Raw genomic sequence first — 18,334 nt, 5'->3', positions numbered from 1 at the left:
CATTGAGCCAAACCGGTCTTGGCTGTAGGTGTTCTTAATCTCTGAAATTGTTATTGTAATGTGTTATCATAGTTTTGTTAATATTTTTTTATTATTTACTCATATTACACTCTTGTAATTAGGTATTCTGGAAAAAAAGATGTTTAGGTTTTTTTTTGTTTTTAAAAAAATATATTTTATTGATTTTTTACAGAGAGGAAGGAAGAGGGATAGAGAGCTAGAAACATCAATGAGAGAGAGACATCAATCAGCTGCCAACGTACATGTCTTGACTGGGATTGAACCTGGGACCTTTCAGTCTGCAGACAGATGCTCTATCCACTGAGCCAAACTGGTTTCAGCACATTTAGGTTCTTATAAACCAGAACTTTAGCACTATTTAACCCTTCTCATTGAGAAAAAGGACAGTGGTACTTTCTATTACATTTATTTGGAGTAATATTGAGAAGAGTTTTTAACTCAGATTCTGAGTTTCTATATTAGTGTATTTTAAGTGTTTTTATGTTATCAAATTTATATACTTAAGAAAGTATGTATAAAATGTATATGCACAGATTAAACTATTAGTAAAATATGCGCCAGTTATCTGCTTTAAGTAATCTATAATAATAAAAGCATAATATGCTAATTAGACTGGACATCCTTCTGGACAATGTTCCGGACGAAGCCACGGCGGGGCCGAGGCCCTTGTGTGACTTTTGTGCATCGGGCCTCTAGTAGTTAACTAAATATTGATAAGTATGTGATATTACCTGAATTCTAATATGAAATGTATTTAAGGTAATGTAAAATCTCAAGGTGATGAAGAGTTTTTTAAACTAAAAAGAGCTATGAGATTAGAAAGAGGTTAGGAAGGTTCAGCCTTAATGCTTGTATTAAAATACTTTATGTAATAGAGTATCTTTTTTTTTACATTAAAATTAAAATTTATTTATTTATTTATTTATTCATTTTAATAGAGAGAGAGGAAGGGAGGAGAGAGATAGAAACATTGTTGAGAAACATTGACTGGCTGCCTCCTGCACACCCCTACTGGGAATCAAGCCCACAACCCTGGCTTGTGCCCTGACTGTGAATTGAACCAATGACCTCTTGGTTCATAGGTTGACGCTCAATGCCTGAACCATACTGGCCTAGCTATAATAGATTCTTAAAAAATGAATAAAATAAATAAATAAGTGTGTGTGTGTGTATGTGTGTGTGTGTGCATATATATATATATATATATATATATATATATATATTGAGTTGAGAGAGGAAGGGTAGAAGGAGAGAGAAACAACAGCGATGAGAGAGAATCATTGATCAGCTGCCTCCTGCATGCCCCACACTGGGGATTGAGCCCTCAACCTGAAAATATGCCCTGACGGGGAATTGAATATGAACTGCGGGTTCATGGGTTGGTAGCTTACTACTGACCCACGCCAGCTGGGCTATAATAGATTCTTAAACTAGGAAAATTTCTCATTGTCATTTAATTTAATTAGAAGGACCATGCAGCCTGATTTCCCCCTTAGCTTTATTAAGGTATAATTGACAAATGAAACTGTATAAATTTAAGGTATATAATATGATGATTTGATATATGTGTATATTATAAAATGAATACCAACCACAATAAGGTTATTTAACATACCCCCATCTCACATGGTTACCTTCTTTCCTCAATAAATTTTTTTCAGTAAATTTCAACTATACAACACAGTATTGTTAACTGTAGTCACCATACTATACATTGGATTCCCACAAATTACTCATCTTTAAAAAACATCTTTATTGTTGAAAGTATTACATAGGTCTTCCTTTCCCCCCATAAACTTCTTCAAGCCCTCTTCTGTCCCCCAAATTACTCATCTTATAACTGAAAGTTTATACCCTATGTCCAGTATAACTCCTCATTTTCCTGACCCTGCAGCCCCTGAAAACCACCATTCTACTCTGTTTCTATGAATTCAAATTTTTCAGGTTTTTACATATAAGTGAAATAACAGTATTCATCTTTCTCTGTTTCACTTGTTTCACTTAGCATAATAATGCCCTCCATGTTGTCACAAATGGCAGGATTTTCTTCTTTTTTTATGGCTGAATGATACACACACACACACACGCACACACACACACTCTGAGTGGCCAGATTATTTATGCATTCAGAGATCATAATAATCTGGCCACTCAGTGTATATTTTCAGATTGGAGAATTTAATCCATTTACGTTCGAAGTATTTATTGATAGGTAAAGACTTACTCTTGCCATTTTGTTGTTTTCTGACTTTTTTTTAGTTTCTTTGTGCCTTCTTTTCCTCTTTCACTGTCTTTCTTTGTCATTTGGTGACTTTTTTAGTGGAGGCACAAGACTACATATTCTCAAATTTGGAACTGAATTTATGACCTGACTCCTCCTTTCTTTATTCTGTAGTTTATTTCATTGTATTTATCATTAATTAGAAGCCTGGTGCACAGAATTAGTGCAAGGGGCTTGGCCCCGCCCCTGTGGCAGCTGCCTCTGCCTCAGCCCCGCCACTGCAGCTTGGTCCAGGAGGCGCCTGGAAGGACATCTGGTCTAGGTGGCATATTCTGCTCTTATTATCATAGATGTGTATCTCTCACCTCTGGAATGTCAGCTCCCTAAAGGCTGGATACACTGTTTTGATTATTTAAATTTTACAGTAAGTTTAATATCTGGTAAAGCTACTTTAACTTCATAACTCTCATTTTTCAGAATTTTCTTAACTATTGGTATTTTTCCATACAAACTTTACAACCAACTTGTATATTCCTTATTGGCATTTTTACTGAGGCTCGTGTTAAATTTATAGATTAGTTTAGGTTGATAACGTGTATTTTTATGGTATGCCTTTTGTGATCTTCAGGAGTTTTTAAATTTATTATTCTTTCTTTTTCTTTTTCTCCTGTTATTGTTGACAGTATTATAGATGTTCCTTGTTTTCCTTCCCTTTGCCCCCATCCAACTTGTCCTGCCCCACACTGTGACTTTACCAACTATTGTCTGTGTCCATTAGCTGTTTCAGGAGTTTTAAAACAATTTTATCAGACAGGTTTGTCATTTAGTGTTCCTAAGATTGTCCCTTCTGTAAAATTAAGAGAACAGGTTATTTTTAGGGTCTTTTAGTTTGGAGCAACTCTCTAGGAATCTCTTATTATTTTAAATTATATGCAAAGTAGTTTATATAAGTGTAATATGTGCTAAGTTGGGAATGGGATGTGCATACCAAAGGCAAATTTTTAGGGGAGCTTATCTCAGATACTTGTCTAATTTTTAAAGCCTCTCCTTGTACTCCTACTCCCTTTAAAGATTCCGTAATTTGCAGACTTCAGAATCCTCTGTCCCTTTGCTCCTCTCTTATTCCCTTTCTTTCTCTTTCTTAAAGTCCAAGAATTCTGCTTTTAGTCATTTAAGTTTGGTTTGTGATATTTTACTAAGCTGCAATTTTCTGACAGTTGTTCTTCAATGAAACGTTTTAAAGCTTGAGGTAAGCACTGGCTTGTTGCTCAGTGGTTAGAGTATTAGTCCAAGGACTGAAGGGTTCCCGGACAAAGACATGTACCTTCATTGCAGGTTCCCTGACCCTGTTGGGGGTGCATGTGGGAGGCCACCAGGCCACCAATTGATGTGTCTCTCTCATGTCCATGTTTCTCTTTCTTTCTCCTCCTTCTGCCTCTCTTCCATTCTCTCTAGAAATAAAAAAAGCTTGAAGTAAAATAAAACTTGATAAGGTCATTTTATCATCCTATATAATAAAGAGGCAATATGTAAATTGACCATCACTCCAACACACAAGATGGCCACCCCCATGTGGTCAAAGATGGCTGCCCCCATGTGGACATAGATGCCTACCACAAGATTCCAGAAGGGGAGGGCAGTTGGGAGCAACCAGGCTGGCAGGGGAGGACAGTTTGGAGTGATCAGGCCAGCAGGGGAGGGAAGTTAGGGGTGACCAGGCTGGCAGGGGATGGCAGTTAGGGGCAATCGGGCTGGCAGGGGAGCAGTTAGGCATCTATCAGACTGGCAGGGGAATGATTAGGGGGTGATCAGGCTGGCAGGCAGAAGTGGTTAGGGGCAATCAGGCAGGCAGGCAGGTAGGCAGGTGAGCATTTGGGAGCCAGCAGTCCTGGATTGTGAGAGGGATCCCAGATTGGAAAGGGTGCAGGCTGAGATGAGGGACACCCACCCCTCCCCCCAGGCCATGCATGAATTTCATGCACTGGGTCTTTAGTCTCTTTATATCATTTCATTGGGCCATTCCATTATTGCCATAACACCCTACTTCACTAAGGAATTTTTAATCTTCTTAATCATTAGAAACCATCGAGTTCCTTGAAAAAAGTATCTGTAAACTACTAAGATGAACACATTACTTCCTGCCTCATTTTTTCTTCGGAGCCCTTCTAGTTGTATAGAAAGCTCTTCTGTTCACTCGGGGAGAGATCACTAGTACCTAAATATATATACTTGCATTTGTCAGGCTTCTTAACAGTATTCTCTGCAGAGCTCTTTATATACCTAGCCTAGCTCCTTCGTGTCACTTGGCCTGTAGCCTGCATATATATCACCTCTTTAGAAAAGCCTTCCCTGTCAAATCTGATTTAACAGAGCCTAATGGATGCACTCTATAAGTCATGTTAAATTTTCATAGAGCTTATTATTCATATTTAATTTTTTGTTTCTCTCTCTGTCCTCTACTCTCCTCCCCACCCAATAGAAAATTAGTTCCATGAGAGCAAGGTCCCTATGCTCCTACGGTCTAAGTGTCAGGTATAATAGTGATACTTCAAAGCATATTTGAAACCTGGGATTATTAAATGGGTTCCCTGTTATTTAATTAGACACCCTTGAAATAATTTTTTGGTGTTCTGTTACATGAAGTCTTTGTTTTGTCAAGCCTTTATGGAATACTTGCTATGTAAGATGTCTTAGTTCCCATACTCTGCTCAGTCTGAAGTACAAAGACCATTTCTATTTGTAGATTTTATAGTATGTTCCATCCATGTTGGACAGTCTTACATCATGTAAATGGGCTCATAGAGCTTCGTTCTTTAGTCTTTTGGCTATTAATTTGTTAAGCCCACAGTCATCTGATACACTCCTGTAACATCGGTCCAAAGTTTGCTTAGACCATTATTGCTGTTTGTTGGGTTTAGTTCCAGGTTGAAATTTTACTCCTTGAAGCCACTTGACACTCTATATTCAAATTGTTCTTTACTCCGCCCAGTAGCTCTTTTGAATTGATTTCTTTCCTGCACCGAGTATCTAAGAGAGCTTTCTGTGCCCTCCTTTATTTAATCCTCTTTCTCTCTTGCTTTCCAAAGCTGTTGAACCTTACATTGCATCCTTCAATCTTTCAGCCCAGTGTGTTTTCTCATTCTTCTATTCTGGCTTTCCTTTCATCGGTTTTCTTTCCTTTCACTTACGTTTGTAGGTGCTCTAATTAAACTATCTTAGATAACATTGGTTCTCTAAGCTGTCACAGAGGCCAGGTTCTGTGTTATCTTTTAAAGGCTCTTAAATTAAAATGGTATCATTTAAAAAGTTTTCGTGATTTTACTTAGGTTTTGTTTGTCCAGCTGAAAGAGGTTCTTAAATTCAAATTTCCTTTTATTTTTATTATTATTATTTTAAAAAATATATTTTATTGATATTTTACAGAGAGGTAGGGAGAGGGATAGAGAGTTAGAAACATTGATGAGAGAGAAACATCCATCAGCTGCCTCCTGCACACTCCCCACCGGGGATACGCCCGCAACCAAGGTACATGCCCTTGACTGGAATTGAACCCGGGACCCTTGAGTCCACAGGCCGATGCTTTATCCACTGAGCCAAACTGGCCAGGGCCAAATTTCCTTTTTAATAAAGGTTTGGACGTTAAGGGATAATAGTTACTAAACTTTTTCATAATATGGAAATGATGTTTGGATGAGAGACTGAGGCAACTGAAGAGGCTACTCAGTCCCTGCCCTTCTGTCTGCCCTGAGGACCGAGGAAATACATCTCTCTTCCCTATAAATAACTGGACCTAACTATTAGAAGTTCTGCCTTAAAGGTAGATAGACTTCAGCAGGTATGAATCCTCTGAATGGTTTATTTTTATATGTGTATATACATTTCTTAAGAAAGAGCTATGACTTTCTTTAGATTCTCAAAGGGGTCCATGAACCAAAAGAGGTTAAGAATTAATGCTTTAAATTTTGGAACTAAAACCAAATGAATAGTATACATAATCACTTACTTATTCTTGGTACAAAATTTTTCCTTTTGATCACAAACTTATAAATAAGCTTAAAAAAATCTTTATTGTTCAGATTATTACAGATGTCCCACCATCACACCTACACAAAAGAATTCCTTCATATTATCAAATATTCATTAACATGTAAACATAATGTTCTTATCTAATAAAATTACTTATTGAACTAGTACCCAGTTCATAATCAGGCTTTCCAATTGTCTGAAAAATGCCTTTTCAGGTTGTTGTTTTTAGAATCAGTTTACATAGTACATATGGCTATTGGGTCTATCAGGTCTATATTATCTTACAGTAGTCCTTATGCCTCCTTTTTCTTCTGACCTTGACAGGTTGAATAAACTGAGTCAGTTATCCTGTATGTCTTTTTTTTTTTTTTTTTTTTTTTTTTTTTTTTTGTATTTTATTTATTTACTAGAGGCCTGGTGCACAAAATTCGTGCACTTGGGGGAGTTTTGGGGAGCGGTGTCCCTCAGCCGGGCCTGTGCCCTCTCACAGTCTGGGAGCCTAAGCCATTAGTTAGACATCCTTAGCGCTATTGTGGGGGCGAGAGAGGCTCCTGCCACTGCCGCTGCACTCAACAGCCATGAGCCCTGCTTCTGGTTGAGCTGCACTCCCCCTGTGGGAGCGCACTGACCACCAGGAGGCAGCTCCTGCATTGAGCATCATATCGACTCGTTGTTCCACTGTTGGGCCAAAACTGGCTCTCTGACATCCCCTGAGGGGTCCCAGATTGTGAGAGGGCGCAGGCCAAGCTGAGGGTCCTCCCTGGTGCACGATTGGGGCTGTGGAGGGACATGGGAGGTTGGCCAGCCGGGGAGGGACCACAGAAGGGCTCCAGGGCATGTCCAGCTCGTTCTGCTCAGCCTGATCTCTGTACCCCAGCCGCAAGATAACCTACCAGTCCGAGTGTCTGCCTCCTGGTGGTTGGTGTACATCATAATGACTGATCGACCCGTTCACTACATGCTTCCTGGTGGTCAGTGCACGTCATAGTGAGCGGTTGAGTGACCTTATCATATCATTAGCATATTACGCTCTGATTGGTTGAACAGATGACTGGACACCTAGCATATTAGGCTTTTATTATATAGGATTTATTAATTATTGAATTTATTGGGGTGACATTGGCTCATAACACCATACAGGCTTCAAATGTACAACTAAATAAAACATCTGCACACCGAATGTGGGCCCAGCGCCCTTAGTGAAGTCCTATATAATGTTCTACATTCATGATTTGCCTTTTTGCTTTTTTGTGGTGTCATTTAACTTGTTCCTTTTTTGTGGTGTCATTTAACTTGTTCCATAAATGGAGGCTAGTTCTAGAGTTGTGGTGTCATTCAAATTCATCTTCATTGGTAAGAACACTAAATAAATGGTGCTTGAAATTCGTGCTGTGTGTTTTACAATCCTAATTTTTTTCACTTCTGATCATGTAGATTGGTAAGGATTTAATAGTCTGATCTCTAAGTGAAAAAATTCCCCTCAAGCCTTTCTTTAGTGGCTTCATAGCATGGGTCAGATATTTCAGTAGGTATCACAAAATGGTCATTTTCTAGTTGCTCATGTTTTAGTATTTATTTAAAGTGGTTATTTTTATTTATTTTTAATTTTTGTTAATCCTCATCCGAGAGAGAGTGGAAGGAAGGGAGACAGAGAGAGATGATTGCCTCCAGTAAGCTAAAACCTAGGTACTTAATTGAACCTGGACCCTTCAGTCGGTGGGCTAGGGGGACACTATATCCACTGATCCAAACCAGTAGGGCACTCATACTTCATTTTAATGAAATTCATTGCTTTAATTTTTTAAATAAAATAAATAGTATACTTAAGAAAGACTATGAATAAAGCATTTTGTGAAGCAACATGTACAGAATTACCGTAATTTTGTTTTCAGTCACATGAATGTAAAAAGGGAGGCTATTCATTGTTTTATTTGCTGATTTGATTATTGATTCATTGCTTTTATTATTACGGAACTTGATCATCTTTTCACATGTTTATTGGCTATTCAGTACTGCTTTTGTGAATTATACATGGCCTTTCTATCAAATTGTTTTCTTTTTCTAATTTTTTTTGAGAGTTATAGATCATATATATTAATCTTTTTACATATTGTAAATATTTTTTCCAGTTTATAATTGTCTTCTGCATAGAAGCTTTTGATTGATGTAGTTAATTGTTATATTTTATGGGTTTTGTTTCAAGACCTGGAGATTATTTAGGGGAATATGTTTATTTTCTTCCTGATAACTTTTTTCACATTTGATTTTGATCTGCATGGAATATGTTTTGCTTATGGTATAAGAAAAATCAAATTTACATTCTGCACTTAAATAATTAGTTGTCCTAAAGCACTTCATTTGTCATCTCCCCACTGAATTGAGATGCCACATTTATTATGTTAAATTTGCGAATTTACATAGCCTGATTCTAGACTCCATTGTGGTCCATTGATGTTATCACATTACCACAGATATTTAATTATAATAGCTTTGTACTGTGTTTTTAAGGTCTAGGTCACTATCAGTTTTTTTTTTTTCATTTGTACTGATTTTTTTCACACATGTTCTTCCATTTGAACTTTACAATTAGTTTGTAATTAATTGGGATTTAAATCTAATGGTATTAAGTTTGGTGGAACAGACTTTAAAAAAATTGGATTTCCCATTTGATTATGTAGTTTTCTCTATTCAGATCTTTTATATTTTTCAACTAAAATAGTTTCTACACCCTTTTTAAGATTATTTCTAGGCATTTTATATGTTTAGTGTGGTGGTTATTTTGTGTTTAGTCACAAAATACCTTAATTGTGATTTTTGGATTGTGAATGAAGTTTTCTTCATTTTTGCCCAAGTATACCAGTCATGCTTTAAAATAAATATAAAAAAAATTTGAAATGCATATACTCAACAGTATAAACTTTAAAAATAAACTTCATTTTATATCACTTATTTGTTAATGCAAAAAGTTAGAAATAGTTAAGGAATGCAAATTCTTGGGAAATGATTAATTTATACTCTGTGGTTTATAAAGGATAGAAGTAATAAAATAGTACTTGGAAGTAATAAATTGCAGTTAAAAATATAAATTGTATAATGAGATTTTCTTTTTGTATTCTAGTGGGAACTTAATTAGTATGGTCTTTTATTAGGAAGAAATATCCATCAGTGCCATTTTTTAATTTAAAGACTTATTGAAACTATATGTTCTTTTAACTCCATGACTTAAAAATTATAAAGGAAGAATACATTGGCTTTGATATTGCCTTGCATTCCATTTATGGATATTGTAAATAGAAGTACTGTATTCTTGGCAGATAAGACATCACTATTAATTGTTGTTTTTTTCTTTCTTTCATATTACAGGTTTTGCAGAAGACATCAAATTAAATCAAGTTCAAATATCCCTTGTGTCCCCAAAGACTTACTAATGATGTCTGAATTTGTGCTTCCAAGATTTATTTTTTGCCTCATTCAGTACTTAAGAGAAGGCTATAATGAACCAGGTATGTTTAATCTCTTGTTAGTACTCTTTTTAAGTTCCAGATAACAAAGTTTAGCATTAATAACAGGTGAGTTTTTTTTGGATATCATATTTTTGCAATATTTTTTATAGGAGACTGTGAAATATTCAGTAAAAACTCACTAAATATTAATTCAATAACGTTTTAGTTGGCACAGTTTGGCACTCTGTGTTCCTGGGATTAAAGATTTTTTTTAAAAATAATATATTTTATTGATTTTTTACAGAGAGGAAGGGAGAGAGAGAGAGAGCTAGAAACGTCGATGAGAGAGAAACATTGACCAGCTGCCTCTTGCACACCCCCCACCGGGGATGCACCTGCAACCAAGGTACATGCCTCTGACCGGAATCGAACCTGGGACCTTTCAGTCCGCAGGCCGACGCTCTACCACTGAGCCAAACCGGTTTCAGCTCAAAGATGTTTTTGATAAAATTTATTGGTCTTTTGCATATGAGGAAATAATCATTTTACAGGGTTAAAGTGACTTTATTTGCAGTTATATTATGATAGAGCAGAATTACGAATCCTGGAAAAGTTTGAATTTAACTTAGATTTTTAAAATATATTTTATTGATTTTTTACAGAGAGGAAGGGAGAGAGATAGAGAGCTAGAAATGTCAATGAGAGAGAAACATCAACCAGCTGCCTCTTGCACACCCCCTAGCGGGGATGTGCCTGCAACCAATGTACATGCCCTTGACCAGAATTGAACCTGGGACCTTTCAGTCTGCAAACTGACGCTCTATCACTGAGCCAAACCGGTTTCGGCTTAACTTAGATTTTTAGAAGATTAAACTACTCTTTCACCAATATCTATAGCTATCTGTCTATAGCTTTGCCCTCCTCCTCCCTTTTTTGTAGGGATTTATATATTTTTGTTCCTCTCTATATATTATGAGAGTCAAATGGCTGGTAAGAATGTATGGGGTATAAGCAACATGATAGTGTTAAAAAGAGAAAAGAAACATGCAAATTATAGTTATTCTTTTTTTTTTAAGATTATTCTTTTAAGATTATTCATAGTCTTTCTTAATATACTTTAGTTAAATATTTGGATTTAGCTATTATCTGTTAAAGTTAGTCTGATATTGTGGATTACAGATATCCACAAGTGATGTAAAACAGATTTATTAATTTTTTGTTGCTTTTTACTTTTCTAATGATATTTGCAGTTTTGTTATATAAGGGACGGCATTTTGCATTACTTTTAGAGGTTTTAAATTATTCAATGCTATAATCTTAGATTTAATTTGAAACTATGGCACACATTTTTATTTTCTGTATCTCCCTCACCCTTTAGGTGTAAAGAAATATCACATAGCATCTTTATTGTTCCTAAAGCTATTATATTTTCTTCATTGTGAGCAATCACTTTCTTTTTTTAATTAATTAATTTATTTTTAATTTCTTTATTGATTAAGGTATCACATATTTGTCCTCATTCCCCATTCCCTTCCCCCACCCTTCCCCACTCATGACCTCACCCCCCTATTGTCCTTGACCACTGGTTAGGCTCATATGTATGTGCGTAAGTTCTTTGATTGATCTCTCCCTTTTATCCCCACCTTCCCTCTGAGGTCCAACAGTCTGATCCATGCCTCCTTGTCTCTGGGTCTGTTCTTGTTCATCAGTCTATGTTGTTCATCATTTCCCCTAAATGAGTGAGGTCATGTTTTACTGTAAATATACTTATAAGAACTGAAAATGAGACAAATAATAATGGTTATGCTGAAAGGCAAATGAATCAGTCTGTAATGAGTTTCTTTCTTGGCCACCAGTTCTTTTGAGACCTAATTTCAGTGTCAAACAGTTCCTTATGTATATATGTCAGCAATGATATTTCAGTTCTGGATGGTGGACAAATGGTGGCAATGCAGGTCCAACCCTCTCTGGTTTGATCCTGGGCAACCTGCAGTGATGCACAGCTGCTGACTGCTATTATGGCAAGGCGTTGTCAGCATCTTCCATCTTTGGGCTGATTCTCTCTGTCTTCATGGCTGGAGTAGTCCTATCAATTCTTCTCTGTTGCCGGAATCCACATGGTCTTGGAGTTGTTTTCTGAAAATATACTAACATATTCTTGACCAAAAGTTAGTAAAGGAATATTTTCTATAAATTTGACTTGGGATCCTTTTTCATTTTTTGCCCAAATGATTTTCCTCTGCCTTGTTTTGACACCATGTGTGTTTTTCATGGTATCTTATTGTTAGCATTACAATTAATTTTCTAAAGTACAAATTTTTTAGATGTAATTTACTTTTAGGATATTTTTTCTTCCATGATATTCTTCTACTTTCTCCCCTTTTTTGATTTAAATATTAGGACGCTTTTGAAAATTTTATAACGTAGTCTTTTTTTAATTTTTAATTTTTTAAATGTATTTTTATTGATTTTTTACAGAGAGGAAGGGAGAGAGATAGAGAGCTAGAAACGTCGATGAGAGAGAAACATTGACCAGCTGTCTCTTGCATACCCCCTACCGGGGATATGCCCGCAACCAATGTACATGCCCTTGACCGGAATCGAACCTGGGACCTTTCATTCCGCAGGCCGACGCTTTACCGCTGAGCCAAACCGGTTTCGGCTATTACGTAGTCTTGATAGCTTTAAAATTTTAATTTTTTGCACTATAATATGACTGCTTTAGGTTCATTTCCTGTTCTGGATTTTATCATGAGATGAACTACCAATAAAAATTTCAGCTAACACTTTAGGAACAGCTTTTTGTCCAGTATAATTAATTTTTCTTGGGTATGTGCTTATTTCAATTAGCCAATTTAAAATAGCCTGAAAACTTGTCTACTATTTTACTGTCAAATTTATTACTCTAACAACAATCTTATTTTTACCCTATAATATTAGTGAAAAGGATTATTTGCTTTCTTGAATAGGCCCTGAACGTTCCTGGTGGTAGGCTAGATTTAGATATCAAAAACCCACTTCCCCACACCATAGGTACAAGACAACTCAAACAAGTCTTGTAGTGAGAGGGCAGCTGCTGTCAGCCAAGTCTCTATCTGTTACCCTGGTCCCAATTTGAGTTGGGCCACTTTCTTATGTTTATACAATCCTTTGTTAAATACTTCTACTCTTCTCAGAGTATGTCTTGTAAAATACAGAAAGAAATGTTTTTTTGATTTATTTCCAAACTACTCTGTCTTTGGAATGAACGAACCAGAGACCATCTGGGTTATTGAACTTGCCTTCTGTATGATTTCTCACAATCACAGAATATTTCAAACAGGTACATTATATTTATTTTTTTCTATGGTGACATTTAGCAGTTATAAAGGTAGATAACATAGATATATAGCTTTGATAATTATCTGTTACCATTATTGAAAACATAAAGGAATGAATGAAAGCACTTTTTTGTCTTAAGATAAACTTTATGAACTTAGATTTATGATGTTTTCCTCTCTAAATAACTAATTATGGCTAGCATAAATTTCTTGTGTTTGTGAAAAAAGAAAAGAAAAGACGTTAAAATTAAAGAAAGGTCCTGAAATTATTTAATCTGTGGTAATGGAAGTGCAGAGATCTTGTGGTTTTACAGTTGCCTTGAATTTCATTTTCATTTCACCCTACAATCCTCAAACCAATGTCAGACTTGTGTTAAAGCTCTTAGGAACCAAAAACCAAAGTTAATTAAATATTTACTATGTTAACTGTATAAGTCATCGGGGGAGATTATAAAGATGAATAACATACTATTAATTTTCTATTGAGAAAGTAAGGCGGTTTGGGTCTCAGGATCATAATTGTCTAGAATTTTATTCACACATTATCTTTGAACTAGGTGTGAGTTCTGTGAGGTTAGTAACTATGACCTAATTTAGTTTTGCTTCTCAGTGCCTATGATGGAGTAGATGGTGAATTAATCAATGAAATTGATGTCCCCTTTACTGGGCACATCAGACCCTGTTAGCTCCCTTATATTCATTCTTCTTTTAACCAATTACTAGGGGCTGGGTGCATGAAATTTGTGTCCTGGGAGGGGGGATGGGTCTCTCAGTGACCTGCACCCTCTCCAATCTGGGAGCCCTCAGGGGATGTCCTCCTGACAGTTTAGGCCTGCTCCTGTGGTTCTCTACTCTCTGTGGACCTGCCTGCTTGACAACACCCAAGGCCCTGGTGGGGGCCTGCTTGCCCTTTGCCGTGGGGGTCAGGGGCCAGCAGGGCCCTGCTGACTGCTCTCTGGCTTGCTGCTGCAGGGGCAAACAGAGCCCTGGTGTCTGGTCTCTCTGGGGACCCTTGGGGAACTGCTTGCCCCTCACTGCCATGGCCAGGGGCAAGCAGGGCCCTGCAGTCTGCTGTCTGCTTGCTTGCTACGAGGGCTGTTCCTGCCTTGCCCCTGGCCGTTTGTGCACATGCCGGCTTTTAGTGCCTGGGTCCTGGGATTGTTTCCACCCTGCCCCTGGCAGCTCCAGGCCCATGTGTGGGCCTACAGGCTCAGAGTGTCCTGGCTCCTGAGGACGCCTGTCCCTGGGACCCAGGCCCCTTGGTGCCGGCCTCAGGGTGGGGACATCTGCCGCATTCCTGCTCCGCCCCCGGCTGCTCAGCGTCTGCGCATGTAGGCCCAGAGTGGCCGGGAGTCGTTCCGGGACCCCGAGTGCACAAGCAGCCACCCTGCCCCCAGCTGCTCTGCACCTGTGTATGCAAATTAAACCACCATCTTTGTCGGGTTAATTTGCATACTCCTGATTGGCTGGTGGGTGTTACGAAGTTACAGTCAATTTGCATTTTTCTCTTTTATTAGTGTAGATAGCTAAGCTCTAAATCTCTATTCACTTCTTTTTTTAGACTTCAGTTTCTCTAAAGCATTTGTTTTCTTTTCCTCTTAAATATTCTTTTTCAGTTACTATGCAAGTTTCCCTTTTCTTCCTCTATTTCTATTAGGCATAAATTGCCTGGTATTTTTAAATTGTTTTAGTAAAAGCATTTCATGTTTCTGAAAACAATTATTTTTCATATTAGTTGCTTTGACCTACAGCTAACACAGGTCTGTATTTTTGGAATATGTGTTATTTGCTACACAGGTTTAAATTTAGAACTGACATAATTTTGTACAATGTATTTGATTTTGGTCTTTTTAATTTTTTCTTAAATACTATGTAATTTGAAATGATCTTATGATTACATTTATGTATCTGGAAGTATAGAGCCCTCAAATTGAATGCTTCTTTCACAAGTTAATAATACCTATGGTGTCTTCTTCCTTGTTAAACTGACCAAGTCTGCCCTGGGCTGGATGCTTAGTGGATACCTAATTTCCACACAGTTTTTATATTAACTTTTTTGATTATAAAATATTGTCATCTAAGTTACTATAACTTTAAATGAACAAAATATTATTTTTATCTAAATATTTTAAAGAAAGTTAATTATAATGATTTATTTATTTTTCTTTAGCAGCTGATGTACCATCAGAAAAAGACCTTAACAAAGTTCTTCAGCTTTTGGAACCTCAAATTTCCTTTTTAGAAGATCTAACTAAAATGGGAGGAGCAATGCGGTCTGTTCTTACTCAGGTTTTGACAAACCAACAGAACTACAAAGATCTGACTTCTGGTGAGTAAAGAGTTAGAGTAGAAGAATGTTAAAATTTCCTTACATTGCTATGATTATTAGAAATTGTGTATTTTAAAACTCCCAGTCTAGGGAGGAGCCTGCAACCAAGTATATGCCCTTGACTGGCATAGAACCTGGGACCCTTTCGTCTGCAGGCCGACGCTTTATCCACTGAGCAAAACTGGCTAGGGTGTTAATTTATGATAGGACATATCATAACTATATTCTTTCTTCCTTCCAACAATAACAACCACCATTTTATGTTTTCATCTTTGGTATTCTAAACTTTTGGGTTGTTTAGGATTTTAATAATAATGTTTAGGATTTTATAATAATGTAGAGTTTAAGTTTTAAAACTTGGAATTGTTGAGTATGTTTTTTATATAGTATACTATACTGTTATATAAAATATTTTAGTTTCTATACTGTTCATTTAGCTCAAATTTATAGTACAATAAACATCAATTATTTAAAAATCTGTTGTAAATATTTTAAATGGCATTCTTTATACTGGTTCATAAATAGCATGTTTTGAAGATTGAAGTTTGTTTTGTTTCTTGGTATAATTTCCATGTTTATTGTTAATCATTTGTTATTTAGAGATAGTCAGATATATTTATTTCTTCAGCAAATACTTAAGTACTCACCGTGTGGTTTGACTTTGGGCTAGGTATTAGAGCTTGGGTAGAGAAGATAATTAATAAACCTGATAATCCTATTTGTACCCTCATAAAGCTTATAGTATAATGAGTGAGGTGACATTAATAAAACCCTCAGACTAATGACAAATTGTAGTAAATACAGTGAAAGGGTAGGACATGTGTATACTAAAGAGAGCGATTGCACTGATGGGGAAGGTGAGGAAGCTTCACAGAAGGCTAGAGGAGTTGGGTGGTAATGGGATAAGATTAGATTCCAGGTAGAGGCCATTTTCCTCTCTGAGTATTGGCCCCTCCCTTATGCTATAAACAACATAAAACTGGTTAAGTAGAATTGGGAGACATTGGAGTTTGTTAATAACTCAGGCATCTAGCTGAGACAGAAGGCCAATCCTTAGAGTAAGGGCTGGTCTAGATCAGCCTTAATGAAGCCTAAAGCCCTGACAGTATCTGCAAGGAAGATAGAATATGGAGATTATTCTGTCAGCTCAGAGGACATATAGAGAAACTTAGGCTTTCCACAGATCTGTTCTTTACAAAAGTCTTAAACCAAACCTTCATGAGTTCTAGGTGATCAGGCTATTAATTGAAAGCTTGTCTGGAGGTTCTAGCAGGGGAGGGCAGCTACTCCTATACCCTTGACCGAGGACTGGTCCTCTCCTCTGTGGGGAAGGTATCCTCTTCGACCAAGTGTGCAGCTTTGGGAGGGATGCACATGGGTGGTGAGGGAGAAGGGGGACACCCTCCTAGCCAGCCAGATCAGCTGGACCAATCCTGACGATCAATGAGGTGACATATATTGCATCTAGATTGCCCTCACATCCATGATCAGGCTATTAATTGAACTGTCTTATAAAATAAAATGAATACTCTTCATAGGAAGATAACAGAATCCAGAATCTTGTATAATGTGCCATTGGAATGTCCAGTATCACCCTGACTGGTGTGGCTCGGTTGGTTGGGCATCGTCTTATGTATGAGGAAGTTGCCAGTTCAATTTCTGGTCAGAATCACAGGCCCGGGTTGAGGCTCCATCTCCAGTAAAGGGTGTGCAGGAGGCGGCGAGCCCATTGCTGTTGCACTCTCACATCATGTTTCTCTCTCTCTCTCTCTCCCTCTCTCTCTCTCTCTCAAAAAAAAAAAAATAAAATCAGTAAACTGTTCTTTTTTTTTTAAAGCAATGTTCAATATGTTATCAAAACAGTCAGTAGAAACTCATTTGCAATAGCCAAGATATTGGATTTAGCAGGTAGACATTAAAGAAGTTATAAATACTAGAGGCCCGGTGCACAAAATTCATGCACGGGGGCATTGTGTGTGTCTCTCAGCCCAGCCTGCACCCTCTCCAATCTGAGACCCCTTGAGGGATATCCAACTGCCCGTTTAGGCCCAATCTCGTCAGGATCGGGCCTAAACGGGCAGTTGGACATCCCTCTCAGAATCCAGGACTGCTGGCTCCCAACAGCTTGCCTGCCTGCCTGCCTGTCTGATTGCCCCTAATTGCTTCTGCCTGCCAGCCGGATCAACCCCTAACTACTCCCCTGCCAGCCTTATTGATGCCTAACTGCTCTCCTGCCAGCCTAATTGCCCCTAATTGCCTTCCCCTGCTGGCCGGGTCACCCCTAACTGCTCTCTCCTGCAGGACTGGTCGCCCCCAACTTCCCTTCTCTGCTGGCCTGGTCATCCCTAACTGCCCTCCCCTGCAGGCTTGGTTGCCCCCAACTGTCTTCCCTTGCAGGCCTGGTCACCCCCAACTGCCCTCCTCTGCTGGCCTGATTGCCCACAACTACCCTCCCTTGCAGGCCTGGTCCCTCCCAACTGGCCATCTTGCAGTGGCCATTTTGTGTCCACATGGGGGCAGCCCATCTTGTGTGTTGGAATGATGGTCATTTGCATATTACTCTTTTATTAGATAGGATGTTTAAGTAATTAAAGAAAAACCTGTTCAAATAATTATGATTGAAGTAATAAGGAATCTTAGCAAGGAACTATAAATAATAAAATTCTAGAACTGAAAATTACTGTAGAGTGCAAGGACTTAATTGACAAATTTACTGGATGGGCTTAGCAGTAGATTAAACAATGTAGAAAGACTGAGTGAATTTGAAGACACATCAATAGATTATTTAACCTAGAAAACTGAAAACACAACAGAGCCTCAAGGACCTATTAAAATCAGATGACCAAATATCACGACAGGTGAGTGAGAATTGGGGCATTAAAAAACATTTGGAGAAATCATGACTGTAATTCCCCAAATTAGATGAAGAAATATAAAATGATTTCTCCAAGATGTTCAATGAACCCCAAACAGG

The 18,334-nt window shown here is 37.6% G+C and overlaps 1 protein-coding gene across 16 annotated transcripts in view; it reads left to right on the top strand.

Annotated features, from left to right (window-relative positions):
• UBR3 (ubiquitin protein ligase E3 component n-recognin 3) overlaps positions 1-18,334 on the top strand; it is a 128,987-nt gene that overhangs the window by 14,861 nt on the left and 95,792 nt on the right. For 13 of the 16 annotated variants that reach the window (XM_036420510.2, XM_036420513.2, XM_045575570.1 and 10 more), the window contains exons 2-3: positions 9,632-9,771; positions 15,202-15,360. In XM_036420510.2, the coding sequence (XP_036276403.1) occupies positions 9,632-9,771; positions 15,202-15,360 (299 nt within the window). Of the gene's footprint in view, positions 1-9,631; positions 9,772-15,201; positions 15,361-18,334 lie in introns of those variants that run through there. The other 3 variants (XM_036420502.2, XM_036420515.2, XM_036420514.2) reach the window with 2 other exon arrangements.

This window comes from Pipistrellus kuhlii, unplaced genomic scaffold (assembly GCF_014108245.1).
Source record: "Pipistrellus kuhlii isolate mPipKuh1 unplaced genomic scaffold, mPipKuh1.p scaffold_m20_p_7, whole genome shotgun sequence".
In the NCBI taxonomy this organism is placed as follows: Eukaryota; Metazoa; Chordata; class Mammalia; order Chiroptera; family Vespertilionidae; genus Pipistrellus; species Pipistrellus kuhlii.
The sequence above is the reverse complement of the archived record's forward strand: the minus strand, read 5'-3'. Positions and strand labels throughout refer to the sequence as shown.